This window comes from Manacus candei, unplaced genomic scaffold (assembly GCF_025592945.1).
Source record: "Manacus candei isolate 608988 ecotype Guabito, Panama unplaced genomic scaffold, ASM2559294v1 h1tg000049l, whole genome shotgun sequence".
NCBI classification, from domain to species: Eukaryota; Metazoa; Chordata; class Aves; order Passeriformes; family Pipridae; genus Manacus; species Manacus candei.
This window is the reverse complement of record NW_026138097.1, coordinates 18,432,923-18,448,721: the sequence shown is the minus strand read 5'-3', so window position 1 is coordinate 18,448,721 and position 15,799 is coordinate 18,432,923. Positions and strand designations below refer to the sequence as shown.

At 43.1% G+C, this 15,799-nt stretch overlaps 2 protein-coding genes and 1 long non-coding RNA gene across 5 annotated transcripts in view; all 3 read left to right on the top strand.

Annotated features, from left to right (window-relative positions):
* MYLK4 (myosin light chain kinase family member 4) overlaps positions 1 to 5,666 on the top strand; it is a 213,884-nt gene extending 208,218 nt beyond the window's left edge. Inside the window, exon 14 of the mRNA XM_051799448.1 lies at positions 5,656 to 5,666. The gene's annotated coding sequence lies outside the window, so the exon portion shown is untranslated. The remainder of the gene's footprint in view (positions 1 to 5,655) is intronic.
* Positions 5,667 to 7,299: 1,633 nt separating this feature from the next.
* The window catches only part of GMDS (GDP-mannose 4,6-dehydratase), a 412,400-nt gene continuing 403,900 nt past the window's right edge, over positions 7,300 to 15,799 (top strand). For both annotated transcript variants that reach the window (XR_007906642.1, XM_051799489.1), the window contains exon 1: positions 7,300 to 7,664. Coding sequence is in view for 1 of the 2 variants with exons in the window: in XM_051799489.1 (XP_051655449.1) it covers positions 7,551 to 7,664 (114 nt within the window). In the remaining variant the exon portion in view is untranslated. The remainder of the gene's footprint in view (positions 7,665 to 15,799) is intronic.
* On the top strand, positions 8,570 to 15,159 carry LOC127476494 (uncharacterized). 2 transcript variants are annotated; one of them, XR_007906646.1, is made up of 6 exons: positions 8,570 to 9,601; positions 10,694 to 10,788; positions 12,064 to 12,135; positions 13,761 to 13,813; positions 14,048 to 14,115; positions 14,977 to 15,159. It is a non-coding gene; the product is annotated as an uncharacterized LOC127476494 (long non-coding RNA). The 2 variants fall into 2 exon arrangements; XR_007906645.1 differs by lacking the exons at positions 8,570 to 9,601; positions 10,694 to 10,788 and having other exon boundaries at positions 11,049 to 12,135.

Below are 15,799 nucleotides of genomic sequence, written 5' to 3'. Positions count from 1 at the left end.
CATTGATGAGTTCACCAACCCTGTTTTTCCTGTTACTAAGGCACTGACAGAAGGATTTCACAAGCAATGGTTGCTAGGACTAACATCTCACTGGCCTTTCTGGCGTTGCTCCCCTGTGCTGTTGAAAATAAGTACTTAGTACTCTGATACACTTTCTACTTCCTGTATAATTTCCTCCTATGTTTGGGATCAAAGGGATATAACCAAGTTGATCACTTACTCCGCTTCCTGACCATCTTCTCCACCTGGAAAGTTTGCAGTTGCACCTTTAGTATAATTTCTTTCATGGTACCTAATTTCTTTTTAAATTCACTTTTTTTCCTTGGATGAGCCTTCCAGGAAATGTTACTTAATGACCTTCTGGATAACTGAAATTCGTCTTCCTGAAATTCTGTTGACTTTTACTGTTGTATTGCCTCTCTCAACTCCCAAGGAAATGTGAATTCTGTCATTTCCCTGTCACAGGCACCCATGTTCCTCTTTGACCAGCTCCAGTGTGCTCTGTTTTTTGGTTTGGAGACGGCACTCTTTGTGAAAAACCAAAAGAAGGGCTGCCAGGGTCTGAGTCTGTCAGCACTTAGCATACAGTTAATGCATTGTAATAGCTGTAATAAAGGAGTAACTTTATGTATCATTCTTCTGGTTTTGGTCACAACTAATCACAGAACAATTAATCCTAGGCATATAAGACTGAGGAACAGCTTTTACTCACTTGAAATATGCATGTTAAAAACAATGGCATTAATTCTTACTTTACACTTAGCCACAAATAAATGCAAAGGCATATATAAAGAGAGTAAATAGCATATATCTAGCCAAATATAAATGCTGTTACAAAAAACACAATGCCAGAAAAGCTAAGAGTCCCCTCTGGTCCATATCTTGGGTCTCTTACATTCTGCTACTCATGCATTCTATTACTGGGGAGACAATGTGGAAAAGCAACCAGAGCTATTTTGAGCCACTTTCTAAGAGAATAATCCAGACTGGGGGACAGTGATTTCTTTTTTATTTTCCTGTTTAAAATTGTTATAACTTATTTCTTTCTCTGCTATAGCCCTGAGTTCAGTGACAAGGAACAGACACTGACTTAATGTCCCATTTCAGTTAATTGTTTGAATAGCTAACACTTGCTTAATGGGAACTCTCTTAACAGACACCATACCACTCTGTGAGTGCATTGTTTTTTTCCCATGGTGGTCTATTTTATAGTGTGAGAAATCCAAGGTTGTTGTTTTCTTTTCTGATTAGAAGTCTTTTGGACAAGATTTATGTAAGAATATGGGTGTATATTAGCCTATATTTGTGTAAGCCATAAAAAAGAAGAGAACCCCTGTATTCTGATGGTTTTCCAGAGCAGCAGTCCCTGATGTCCACATTCATGTTAGTGAGTGGATTAAACAACTTCAATAGGTTTACTACCTCTGCATTTTTGAAGCTTACTCCCCATAAAGAAAATGTCTGTAATAAAAATAACTTGACATATGTCAGGGCCATAGATGGAGATACCTTCTTCAGGGAAAAAGAAACCAAGTCCAACAAATAAAATTTTAGTCTGTCATATTTTTATATTGAGGTTTCTATTCTCATCAGGCTCGGTGATTTCTTCATGTTGTTTTTCAAACCTATTAGTTAAATTTTGACAGCATTCATTCTCTAAGACGTGTTTTCGTATCACCGCTATCCTGCTGGAAGCACTGCATGTGAAGACCCTCATAAGGAGTTGGATGTTTGGGATTCAGCTTCTCTCTTTGGCAGCTTCTCTAAAATATGCAAAGATGCTTGACAACTCTAGAAAAATTATGCTTGTATAATTTTCTGAACTTCGACCATTAGACATCTGAAAGAACTGCCAACATCTCCCTTAAAAGTCTCATGACTCCTTGTACATACTGAAATAATCACATTGAGTAAAAATGTTTCTAATCAGTCACGCACAGAGAATTCTACTTTTCCTTCCAGTTAGAAACCTATTTCTTCTCTCAGGTGTTTTAACTCCATTGGCTCCAGTCCAGTTATCACCAGCTTACAAAACTGTAAAGGACAATTGCATATGCTAACACATCGCTGAACCTGATGCTTTTTGTATTCATGGCTCTTTACTTCCTTCTGGGAATGAAAAAGGGACATTTATTTGGTGTTTCTTACAGAAACAATATCCACAGTTAGGTACCTCCAGTGCTGGCTGAGGTACAAAGGAACATTTGTTAATTATATCTGTGTGCTTGAGGAACACATTACACTGAGGGCTGACTTGCTTGAGGACCACAATCAGTTAGGTACTAGACTGTCACTGCCATGCTCCTTTTTAACAAAACAGTATTTCTTTTAGAGTCAGGGCTTGGCTTGGATTCCTGGTTGCTTTGTCCAAGCCCCAAAGGTACACACAGTCCGGCCTGTCCCTCCCTGCCAACAGGTTCCTCCAACCGTGCTCATGTCCCAGAATCCCATGACAGACCCCCCACCCCCCTGCCCGGTTCCCAGAGATGCTGCAGAAGGGCCAGACTCAAGCTCCTCACAGCCCTGCCCAAGTGCCTAAGGCTATCAGACACAGGCCACCACTGCTGCACAAAGCTCTACGAGCATTCCCATTTCCTCACGCCCGTGCTGCTCCTGCACCAAGCACAGGAGGGATTGAGATTTGCATGCCCGGTCATGGTGCTGTTCCAGTCTTGAGTCTTCCAGGCGTAAATCTTTAGGATGGATACAGACAGTTGCACAAAGCTCATTTTAGATCCTGCTCCTCTATCAGTTTTATTGCAGGGTAGCATGATTTCTCTGTAGTGTTGGAGACTGATGTGAGAGAGCAATATGGCACTGGCACTGCCTCTGCCTTTGAAACACCATTCCGCACAGAGTGCTGCAGAAGTCACATTGTGACAGCACCAACAGGAACAGGGTCTCTGCCTTTCAAAGTGTGCCTCTGCCAAGAATTCAGCAAATCTGGCCTGTCTTACCCACCCCTTCAAAAGTAAGCAGACGAGCCTTCCTGAAGAGAGGAAAAGGAGGCTGTTAGTATTTTGTGGGCTGGGCACAGACCACAAATGCTGAATGCAAAGGGCTCCAGCTGGGAGCCAGTACTGCCAGGAATTTTTCCCCACTCTGTAATGCTGAGCAGAAGTACTGATGACTCAACTTTTCAGGACTGCCATTTTCTACTGAGAAGGTCCTATCGGAAAGAAATTCAACAGCCTGTGGGGAAAAATGCAAGATTTCTCATGTCCACCTGAAAGGCAAGGGATTCTAAAGCACTGCTTATTTACGGGCCCTGGCCTTGAGGCTGGCTATCCAGAACCATCCCTGAATCCTCCTGTTTCTGATCCACCTGCTATTCCCCATACCAGGGTACTGAGGTTGTGGTTCACTCTACATGCCCTCAAATCTTCAAACCAACAGTTAGAAAAACACTTATGAGACTTTCCCTTTCATCCTCTTGCCTCTGCCCGCTCTTCACTTCTCTTTACTTCTTAATGAGATCTGGTACTCTTTCCTCTATGACTTCTTACTCTCACTCCAACATCTGCACTTTCACATTGTAGCGGATCTCCCCTGGACTCACCCTTCCCTCCTTTTCCACATCCTTTCCTCACCTCCCTAGATCTGTGAAGTCAATGAATACAACTATTTTCTGTCATTACTTTAAAGTAACAAAGTAAAAAAAGAAACTATTTCTATAGTGCCTTATTCTGAGCCTACCAGTCCCCTCGCTTGCCTGCCTATATAAACTAAAAGCTCCTCAGAAAGAAAGTGCACTCAGATACACCACCTGTCCTCCCCTGGCTCCTTTTCTGCAGTCCCCAAACCACCCATGGTGGCGTTTTGAACAACCTCTAGATGCCACCACGGACTTCACAGCTGGGGACAGCATCCAAAGTATTCTCTAGCTGCAGGTAAGCAAAGTGCCATGTATTCTGGTCAGTGCTCTTCTGTGATCCCTGGACACTGCTCTAGTGGAGTTCACAGCCGTATGACGTGGAAGTTGCTTAAACTGTTGGATGTGGATCATTCAGAAGAATCTCAGAAAAAACAAAAATAATCACTTTTCCCCTTTGTTGCACTGAGTGATGTGGAGAAAGAGGGCTCCACTTGATTCAATGACAACTTCTAACTCCTGTACAGAACAGGATACAGTCTTATTATGTAAACTTTTACTGCAGTTATAGTATGAACTATACTATTACTGTAATAAATTAGGGATACCTTTGTCCCACAGTGAATAAAACCAGCATTTTAAATCAGCTATTTCTACCTCTGAAGTTAAAGTAAGGTTACTTATTTCCTGAAGGCACTTAGAATCGATTCACATGAGATTCTTAAACCACACAGTTACCTTTCCAAATTCCAAAAGCAATGTGGCCACATCCCCAATTGAACATGGAGATCATCAAGATTGCAATATATGTGGTATTCAAGCATAATAAAGCTTCAGTGTATATATGTTCTCCCTCGTTTTGACTTTCCCTTAACATGTAAGATGTTATTTTTTGTAATCTAATGCTCTTCAGTGTACAGTACACTTCTCCTCCTATTACTCCTTTCTTCCTTCCTCTCAATGACATTTATTTTCTCTCCAATTTCCCTGTTCTTGCTCGTTTTACATTATTTCCTGGCTTAACCAGCTTGATTCAATCAATTATGCTCTCCATCCTTCTTTCTTCCCCACGATACATGTTTTTACCCACCACCAAGCAAATTTCTTAGCATTTGTCCTATCTCTTTATCACCAATTCTTGGGGTGGCAGCTTTAAAGATAATGTTACACATGCTATTCTTTTTGTCTCCTTAGACTCTGTACTTGCTGGGCATAAAATTTTTACTGGATGCCCATGCTTACACAAGCATCTCCTCTTACGGGGATTCAAGGGGGCTAGAGGTGCAGATGTGTATCAGTCTGCTGTCTCCTCTTTATGTGAAGGCCTTGCCAGTTTTTCTGAGGATGGAACCAGGTCCACACAGATGTGTGAGAAGGTGATTATAGTGTGGGCAGACACAGCTCTAAGTAAGGTAGCACATGCAATGGTACAGGTGCTGGAGGCAGCAAGGAGTCATCAGTGCAGGTTAACGCTCAGAGTGAATATTAATCCTGGAGTCCCTGGGGGATGCTGGTCCAGTTTTCAGCTGCAATCTGACACAAATTGCTGTCAACACCAGAGCAACTTAGGTAAAATCTAGTACCTGGGCCACAAATGAGCCTTCAGTCTCTTCTGTAAATGTACATTGGAAGACTTTGGTGACAGAACAGTCTTTGTACATTAAACCTGGAATATGCCTGTGCATGCCAGGGGCAGACCTAGAAGGATTATGGTAGCTGGCTAACAGTGTCTGCAACTACTCTGCTACTGCCAGACTTATAAACAGGACAGAAATTTAAACAAGTTTTTTTTCCGTTTTCTTTTTTTCCTTTTTTTTTCCTTTTTTCCTTTTTTTTTCCTTTTTTTTTCTTTAGTCAGCTGGAACCTGAACTGGGCTGCATCCTGTCTCGCTTCATCTACCTGTTTTTAGTATTAGTATTGATGAAAAATACAAGTATGAACCCAGCTAAAGTGTTCTCAGCTAAGTCTCAGCTAAAGCTGAGGTGCTTCCCTTACAAAAGTGACAGACATTGCAGAGTCTTTTGCTCTAAATCACTCGGGAGCGCACACACTGAGTAGGAAGAAAAGCTACTGCTCTGACCAGGGGAAGAGCCAAAGGTGTCTGCCATATGAGAGTAAAACCGTGCACAAGGTCATCATTTTTTAAAGGTGTGAACCAGCTTCCCTGCTCAGTGGAGCACTTTTGGGAATAACAGTCAAGGAAAATGCTACATCTGAAAAATAATTCTTGGGGGATATTGGACAACTGGGGTAAGAGAAATTCTACTTGGAGAAAGTAATCAAAAAAAGGCTCTTAACTGCACATGTAGGCCCCAGGGATGTGAGCTCCTCTAGCCCAGCTTCAAGACTTTAGGCATTATCAGCCCTACTCACTGCTTTCTTGGGCAGAGGAAGGAAGAAAGAAAGCAATATTGACTTTGCAGCACATTTAATGGACTGCCAATGAAAGCTAGAAATGACAAGCTTATCTGGCCCCAAAAAGGACAATTTTTAAGGCTCGTGCGTTGCTTTACGCAGCTCAGATCTAGCAGGAGAGGGAACAATGTATATAAGCAAGTAGAGAAAGGAAACTTGCTCTAACTCCCTCTAATCTCAAATCCTCGGTTTTCAAATAAAGTTTTGTCCCTTATTTCTGGTAAATGGAATCCTGAAATTCTCAAAATCTGATATCCTTTTATTTTTTCAGTGTCATTTTAGAACTGAGAGGGTGGCATTCATATTATTTGTGCTGTCCCTCCTCTTTGAATCTGCGATTGCACGCCCATAAAGCAATCACTAGTGGAATGAAATCAGTTTTCACAAGCAATGAAAGTGTTGCCAACTTTATAAAACTGCATGTTCTTGGGAAAAGGTTTCAGAATCAGGATGTAGATTGTAGAGAATGTACAATTGGGATGACATATTGCAACTAAGTAACTGTGACATAATACAATTTCTCCATGGCATCACAGACAGCGAGGCTGCAAAAAGGGGATTTAAACTGAGAGCATGGGTAGTAGCGCGCAAAAAAACCCAATCACAATTTGAGAGTACAGTTCCATTTGAAAGGCACTATGCTGTCAGACTCCACATTTCTTTAAAGAAACGGGTTTTCAGTGACACTGACTAATTTTTGACCATGCACCATAGTAAGCTGTAACAATAGAAAATTTATAGTAAGACAATCGTCTGCGTATGCGGAGGCTCCATCATCCAAGCATACATTGAGAAAACTGGTGCGACAGCTTGCATGGATTAACAGCAAGCGGGCAGGCACCTTCTTCCTTGTACACACAGCAACCCGCTGCCTCGGGAAACGGGATGCTGATCCAGTATCTCACGAGAAGAAGGCATATTTGTTACAAATCCCGTTTTTCCAGAAGCCTTTGGGCCACTTGTAACCGGCGGCAAGCCCAGGAGCACCACGTTTACCCTCCCCGCCCGGTGCCCTCCGCGCCGCTGGGGGCGCTGTGCCGCAGACCCGACCGCCTCACGCGGGACCGCTCCGCCCTCCCCGACACGCGCTCAGGAAGTGTCGGCCCAGCGCCTCCTGCAAGACCCGAGGCCACGCCCACCGCCGCGCGCTCTCAACCAATCAGCGCGCCCGCTTTCGGCCTCGGCGTGTCTCCCGTCCCTTTAAGGAAGTGCCGCGGCTGCTGATTGGCTGCGGGGCCGAGCCGCGCCGCGGGAGCGGTTCTTAGCGCGGGGCGCGCTCCCGGGCCACCCCTCGGGAGCGCGCCTGCCAGGGGGGCCGCACCTGCGGGCGGGGCGGGGCGGGACGGGTTCGCCGGCGGGAGGCGAGCGCGGAAATGCTGCGGCTGCGGCGGCCGGGGCAGCGCAGGTAGCGCCCGTGTGGCCGCAGGCATCCTTCCTCCCCTCCGTGCCCGCCCCCAGCACCGCGAGCCTGACCCCGGCGGCCGCGCCTCCGCCCCGGGATACCTCTGCACCTGGGGCGTGCCCGCCGCCGCCGCCGGGAGGATGGCACAGCCGGCGGAGGAGGGGGCGTGTGCCGGCGCCGCCGCGGCACCGGGAGACGACGGCGAGGAGATGAACGGCAGGAAGGTGGCTCTGATCACGGGCATCACCGGGCAGGTAACGGCGGGGGCTCCCCTCGTTCGAGTGCCCTCCCGGCGGCGCAGGGGCAGGGGATGGGGAAGACCCGCCGTGACTGAGGCCGTGCATGGGAGCGGCGGCGGTGGAGGGTTCAGCGTGGGTCTGCCTGGCGCCTTCGCTGGCTGCGGCGACCCTCGCTCCTTCCCTTCTCCCTCGCTCCCTCCTTCCCTCCCGGGCTCCTGGGGCGCATCCCCGCGGGTGCGTTTCCAGCACCGTGCCCGGTGCCCGCTTCCCCGCACAGTCCGCGCCGGTCTGGAGCTCCCCCTGACAGCCCTCAGCAGGGTCAGGGGCGGACACACCGCCCCGTGGGTAGTGCTTGTTTGCCCCCGGAGTGCGGAGTGTTCTTCAGCCGGTGTGTGCGAGGCGGGGAGTCGCAGTGCTTTTATGTCTCGGATTTGGACTGTTGTATAGTAACCTGTACCAGGATTTCCTGAGAAATCAGCTAAACCAGTACTGAGATGAAGTGTGAAGGGAGCATCACTGAGAAAGCAGCCACACCTAGAAAAGGCAGTATAAGGAGCCAGTGTTGGGACTCTTACTCCTGATGGTCTGCAGTGGGGAAGGTAGCAGTGCAAATGTGAGGCATCCTGTCATCGGATTTGTTCCCAGCAGACTTGTTTTTTCTGCTGTCTCTTGCTTTGACACACTGGACAACCGTGCATTTACAGTCAGTACCTCCTTTATACCCAAATCTGAATGGATGACAAAAGCATCCCCCAGGCTACTTATTACTCTATATTACTTATAGAGATAATGATGCTTTCAGAGTCCTGGTGCTTTGAGCAGAAGGTGCAGGAGAAAGGTGACATGGAAAGAAAAAGAAATCAGTTTCCCTTGGAGCACCTTCTGTTTGGTGAAAAAAGATGTGCTGATGGTGAGTTTCAACCTGGTGAGACATGCAGGAGGGTTGATATATGCAGTTTGTGGCTTGTACTGCTACTTTTCCAACAGGTAGCTTAGATGGTTGGATTGTTTGTGCACGCATTGCCCTATGTTTGCTGGCAAGTGGGTGCTAAATGAAAGTTATCCTGGACACACTTAGTCATATTTGAGGAACACCCTATTTGCAATGTAGATACTGCACACTACCTGGAAAAGTTTGCTCTCCTTCACTTTGCTTATCTCTTGGAATGTACTGGTACTGAATGACTTCTGCTTGAAGGGTGCATGTCCTGTGATTGGTATAACCTGTTAAGTAAGTAATGTATAGTTACCATTAATGCTTATTTTGGAATCCTAGTGGAACAGCATTTTTCCTTTATGGCTTGCATTTAATCAGTGACAGCTTCATACATGGAAGAACTTCTTCTCCTTCACCTGTGACTTGTCCTGGTATGCTTGCAGATCCACTGTGAGGTGCTCGTGTGGGCTGTTTAGAAGTCCATGAGCATTGCGAAAAAAATACGTGTCAAAATGAAGATGTTGCTCTTTCAGTCTGAGACAGTGTTAGTCAATGCTCGCTCTCTCTCACTGCTTTTTTTTTTTTTTTCCTCTCTTTTTGGTAGTAGAAGAGCCATTGGGACTTTTATGACGGAGTAAATCCAGATGCAGTACAGTGTCATAGCAGTTTTCATCTGTTATCAAAGAGAACCTGCACTATGCTTTGAACATTCACCCACTGTTTGTGTTTCACCTCATTATGCCTGTTCTCAGGTGTTCTTGCCACACTTTTTGGTGCACTTTTCCCATGGGTTAGCAGCTGCGTGCCAATAGCGGTGCTGAGGAAAGTCCTCCAAGCACCTCTCTGACAAGATTGTAACTGAGAAGAGGAAAAACTAATGATCTCTGTATACTAACACTTTTGCTTGATGTTTATTTTTAGCAAGAGCACAGTCAGAGCTTTCCCAAGGACTACTTTGGTGCTGTGTGAAAAGTCTTCCAGGTTGTTGACAGAAGTACATTTCTCTTCATCAAAGGTAGTAAGTTAGAGGCCTGTAGCTACAATACCGTGATTCTTACACTACTGTGTTCTCTATGTTACTTTCTCTATTTTCAAAGCAGCTCTTCCTTCTCAGCTTAACCTTTGCAAGGCATATTATTTAGCATTGGAATGTGTGGAGACCCAGAGCTAGTAAAGGCCTGGGATACATGAAAGTTAGTGAGAGAGGTGGGCTTCCTTCGTGAGGACTGTGCCAACTCTTGGCTTAAGATGAAAGTTTTATGTAGAGTGTGGCCTCTTCTGGGGTTCTGTAGTTCTCCATAATTTTGAGATCTGCTGCCAGGAATCCTAGTCCCTCTTTTCTTAGATGAACTTTAAAGAAAGTAACCATAGTACTTGTTCCTTACCATCTTCCACTCCCTTTCTTTATTTTTACGCAATAGCTTTTGTTTTATTTGGAGAGGCCTCACCCAGAAATGGGACATTTGGATTTTGTTTATCTGAGAACAGGCAGACTTGCATGTCCCCCTCCCTGGAGAAAATCCTAGTGCCACATGTTTTCAAAGTTAATTACCATGTGTAAAATGTAAAAATATGCTGAAGTGGAAGCTAGAGCTCAGGCTTTGTCTTTCCCAGGCAGTTACTTCAACTATGGGGCTAAAGAGTCTTGGTTTGTTTTACATTCTTCCTTGAAAGCGGTGCTCTTTCAAGGTGGGAGATAAAGGTTTAGATCTCTTCAGACTGAAGATGATATAGAACAGAATCAGGTGGTAAACTCCCCTTACTTAAACTGAGCCTTTTCTGCTACTGCAAAAGGTGAGCTGGCACAGTTGCATTGTATAAGGAACCTGCTTTTGTTTATGTGTGGCTAGTGTACTCTGAGAATATTTGCTGAACTAAGGCCCTGTGGTGGCCTGGTACCTGAAACAAGGATAGGTGGGAGGTAAGTACTGAGCTAACAGGACCATGACAATTTTAGGCAAATGTACAGTAGTGCTTTTGTTCTTAGAGCACTCTTGGGCCAAGGAAGGTGCTGCTTGAACTGTAGCAGCCCTTCCTGGGTTAAGATGATGCCACAGCAAGCGTGCTTTATCGTAGTGTTGAAATCAGACAACTCATTATTTTTCAGAACATCTGTATAACCATGACCATGTGGATTGTCCATCTTTTCTACTGACAAAAGATGGAATTTTCTTTCTATGATGGAGAAAGTGTTGAGCTCAGGTAGGGTTATGTTTTGATAATGGGGAAATTGACTGACGATACAGCTTTTAACTGAAACATAACAGGGAGATGTGGTACAACTGTGACTTCTGATTAATGGACTTTTAATGGGATTCATAAGGCCTTACAGCGTGCCAGAAGAGGATGGGCTGTCTGCACAGTTCCCCTGTATAGTGAGTGACTGGAGATATGTGCTGTTTGCCTGCTTACTGCACCAGTTAACAAAACCAGTTCTGGTGACTTGCTTTTCTTCTAGATACAATATGTTAAAAGGACAGGTATCTGCAAGGGCAAATGTGTTACTGATAGGAAAGTGAGTTTGTGACCTTTGGCCACATAAAAGAAAGAGTTTGCAATATGCATGGTGAAGCCACAAAGGAAAGCAAATTTCTTAATTGTATAGTCAGGACTCAAACACCATTCCGGCTACAAGGGCTGAACCTTGGTTTCTATGAAATCAAAGCAGATGTATGAACCTCAACAAATCCTGCATTCGCCTGTGGAGTTACAGGGAAATCGGTATCATTCTACCACTTGCATTACTGATAAGAGACTTTAAGCACATAGGCAGTGGTGTTATATACTCCTTTTGCAGTATTGAGATTTCCCTTATCTTCTTTCTCACACCACAGCAGTGGGATGAACCACACTTTGCTTTTTTTTTTTCTTTTAAATAACTTACAGAGTGAGCCAGTTGCTGTGGTTAGATGGATGAAACATTTCTGAAGTGTCATGTAGGTATTGGTCTGCTGGCAGACTACTTGTGAATAATGCATAGCACCTTTTTCTTCATTTAAAGAAAAGTATTTCAAATAAAACAGGCCTGCTGTGTGTATTAAAGCAAAACAAAACAAACCTCAAATGTGACTCTTATTGGAAGAGTGCTTTCACAATGCAATATAGATGTGCTGGACTTTTCAAACCTTGGTACCTTGAAGAATTATTCTGTAAAAATGGGCGTTTTGGGATACCAGTATTACTAACAATGTAATTCTAGATATGCAAATATGGCTTGTCTCTTATTTCTGGAAGCCACTAAAGCAGTACTTTTTGATAGCATTGTTTTCTAGACATTATGACTAAATGTCTGTTAAAATTGCATTTAAATATCTCTTTACAATGTCTGATTGCACTGCAATCAGTCTGATTGACTTTCTGAAAACTGATGCTTGTAGAAGCATTTAGATATTTGACTTCTTGGAGAAACACCAAGAAATAATCTGTCTGAGCCTAATGATGAGGTTATATGTTGATGTTTCTATTTTCCCCACTCAGTTCCTGGATTATGAGCAGTAAATGTCTATGCCGTCTCTGATTCTGTCCTGATTTACTTGGAGAGACAGGAAGGTAAGAGTTTGTAGAGTGAGATAATTCAACAGGCACTTGCAAAGCTCAGTTTTGAATGAAGAAATGCGTTAGAGCTCAGTGCCAGTATATGCCCAGAGGCTATTGCAAATTGTAGATAAAGAAAGCAGTTGCATTTCTGCCTTGTGAGAGTTCTTACTGTAGCTGCATTAGAACCAGCTTCTGCTCCCTTGCCTGCAGTTCTGTCAAATAAGACTTCGTTTTGGCAAAACTTAAGGTAGCAACTTCAGAATGTTCAACCAAACCCTAAGATAGTGTAAAATACAACTGACAGAAGAGTGTGCATGAAGAAATATAAGAACATTCTTTTCGATTAGGTGATGTAGGTGAAGCTTGGGGTCTGCCTCTGTCTTTCTGGTATCAGAAGTTCGGTTGCTTACAGCCTTTGCTATTCCTGTAACCCACCAAACCCCTATATATGTGCACTGCAAGTTTGAGGCAGGTGTTACAGTTCATAGTTTGAAAAAGGTTAACTGTATCAAAAGACAGGGGAAAGATACTGAGGAAGCAAGATTTGTGGTTGTGAATTGAGGTTAAATTGTTTTGGTTTTTTTTTTTTAAATTTGGCTGTTGAGATGAAACCAGACTCCATGGGGCAAAGTACCAATAATAAGAGAACATTACTTATTTCCTAGTATTAAAAAAAAAAACAAAAAACAAATAGGTGATATGGAGTGTGGCTGTAAAACTCTTTAATACGTTGTGGCTAAAATAAATTTGTTTCTTGGAGAAGAGTTGTAAAGGAAACAGTTTAAATTTTTTTTAAAGCTTCTTTCAGTATTGCGATCAAGTGGTAAGGTGGGAATCTGTGTCACTGGGGAATGTGTATACACCTGAAAAACAGATGCAGAGAAACATTATAGCCTTTTGTGCCAGAGACAGGACACTGGTTTGCCCAGTGAATGATAAAATTGAAAGGATTGCTTTTCTGCATAGAAATAGGAGGACAATTTTTGCTGACACTGACTAAACCTAAATATTAGCATTGCTGCCTTTTATTAAAACAAATAGCCTTCTGGTTAAGGCTAAATATTAGTATTGTTGCCTTTTCATTTAAACAAATATTGTCTTAATTGAAACCAGGTACTGTATCTCAGTTTGTCTCTGAGTAGCCAGCAGTTGTCTTGAGTGAGAATTTCAGGTGTGTTGAACATCCTTATCATAGTTTGAGGATACAGAGATTTATGAACACTTGCCTTGGGCACAAACTGAACTACAAGAAACTTCATTTAAACTTGAGAGGGTGTGTATTGTTTGGGGTTGGGTTTTTTTGATTGTGTTGTTGTAAATGACAAGGGGGACCAAGCACTGGAAGAAACTGACTGGAGAAGTTGAGTATCTGTCCCTGGAGGTATCCAAAACTAAAGTGGACATGACCCTAAGCAATCTGCACTAGTTGACCCTGTCTTGAACTGGGTGATCCACAGAGGTCCCTTTCAACGTAAACTTGTATCATTCTGCATTTCTTCCACAGTATTGGAAGTTGAACACCTGCAGTTTGTGACAAGATGGCATAAGTGGCTTTTTGAAAACTTTGCAACAAATGAATAGTGGCTCTGAAACCTAAACTCGCCTAAAACATAATTCCAGGTCTTTTCCTTTTACAGGATAGAAATAAGAAGTGTTGCTGTTGACTTTTATCCAAACTCTTGAGGAAAAGGTATTTCGTTGAGAAGTGGTATAACAAATACTGAAATGGGAGGCTAGAATATTACCTGAAAACAGAGGTCCTATTTGCAGAAAGATGCCTGAATTTTGGTTGCTTTGACTCTCTATTGAAGAGAGGAGGGCTACCAGATAGTCTAATTCAACTAGTGCATTAATAGCAATCTATAAATACATGGTTCAATGCCTTACTCTTTCATATGTGTTTTATACTCTACAACATTTGCAGACTGATGGGACTTTTGTCTTCTCTGAGAACTGGGAGTCTGGGACTTTGGCTGGTCTGTGCCTGCCCAGGTGAGCCCAGCTGTATTCCGTTGCCTTTCAGAACTGTGCAGTTACTGTTGGCGTTTGAACGTAAGTAAGCTAGAAGATATTAATGATAAAAAGTATCACTGATACAGGATTAGTTCATGTGTGTCTTGATGTATTAACTTCCGTCTTTGTACAGCTTTGCTCAGTGTTTGTGACTGCCAATTAAGTCTATTCTTTAGCTGTATACTAGAGAGGGAAGTTCTGGTAGCCTGGCTCAGCTAGCAGGCTTTTAACTCAAAGACCAGTGCAGTCAATCTGATTCCTTTGTGTTTGAACACAATATATACAGGATATGGATCAAAAACCATTGTGAACAGCAAGGGAATTATAAGGTACTGTATACTATGATGTGTACCTGCTGTGAAAGTAGATAAAATAGTGAAAATATTCCAGGAAAAATAAAATATTAAAGTTCACGTTAATGGTGTTAAGATACGAAACAGATAGACACATGGTAACCAAACTGGGTTTGGGAAGATGACTTCCTTCAAGCAACATTTCTTATGAAAGTTTCTAATACTGTGGATAGGGGTGCTATTGCCACTGCTGCCCAGACTGACAAGAAGAATAGAATATCCTATTGCTAGCAGCATGCTTCTTGCTTAGTCTTTATCTGTTGGTTTTGTTTTTTTTTTAATTTAATGAAGATTGGTGACTGTTGGCATAGACAGAATCTGTATTTCTTTTTTTCCTAAAGTTTTAAAGAACTGAAGCATTGTCTTCTCCGTGTATGTACAGCCAACCCAATCTGAATAGAGAACTCCTGTAAAAATCTCTTCCCTATGACTTCATCTTCTCCCACTAACTTTTTGTCTTTTTTTCCCCTCTGATTGTCTCTTTCAGATCATTTTGACTGTTGAGCTTTCTGCACAAGGGAGCCAGTTTCTTAGAAAATAGATAGCTATGCAGAAGGGCAAGGAAAATGGAGTGCTTGATCCTGCTGATGGCCTATGTGAGAGATACTGTGAAGGCTACTACTCTGATCCCTATAAATAATAAATAAAATGTTGAATAAAAGGTTTTTCAGTGCATTTGTGATACTGGTATTCATCTTAGTGGTGCTTCCTGTTGCCCTCACCTCATGTCTTTGAGGAGTACCAAGGCTGAGTTTCTTTGCACTTACCTATACTTTAATTTAGTTTGGGGGGGCAGGGAGTACTTTCTCTCTCTTGGCAATTTCTAGCAACTTTATCCCAACTTCTTGAGAGTCCTGGGTCTAGAGTAGCATCCTGATTAAGTAACTGTTCTTACAAACTTGTCAGCTCAGTTTCTCCTACACTGTTGCAGCACAACTCAGGTTTATTTTGGAAAGCATGGTTTCCTTGAAGCACTGAGTGAATAATGGCACAAGAGCAGGTCGTCAGCGTGGTAGATGTCCAATTTCCTCTTTGACGGGTATATGCTCTCTCTTGCTCTAAATCTCTTGCTACTTTGGTTGCTTTTTGGCCAAGTGAGCAAAATAAAAGTTCTTTTTCTTTATTATTTTTGCTACCTCCTGCCTCTTTCATATGAGTCCACTGATTTTTTTATTTCCCCCTCAGAACCTCAGCTGAGGAATTCCTTTGGATCATATGTATATGAATTGGGGATGCAGTTAAGTCCAAAACTTTCAATTAAGCAAAACTGTAGAAGGTGAGGTGAAAGAGTGGAATTCTCTCCTGTTGCC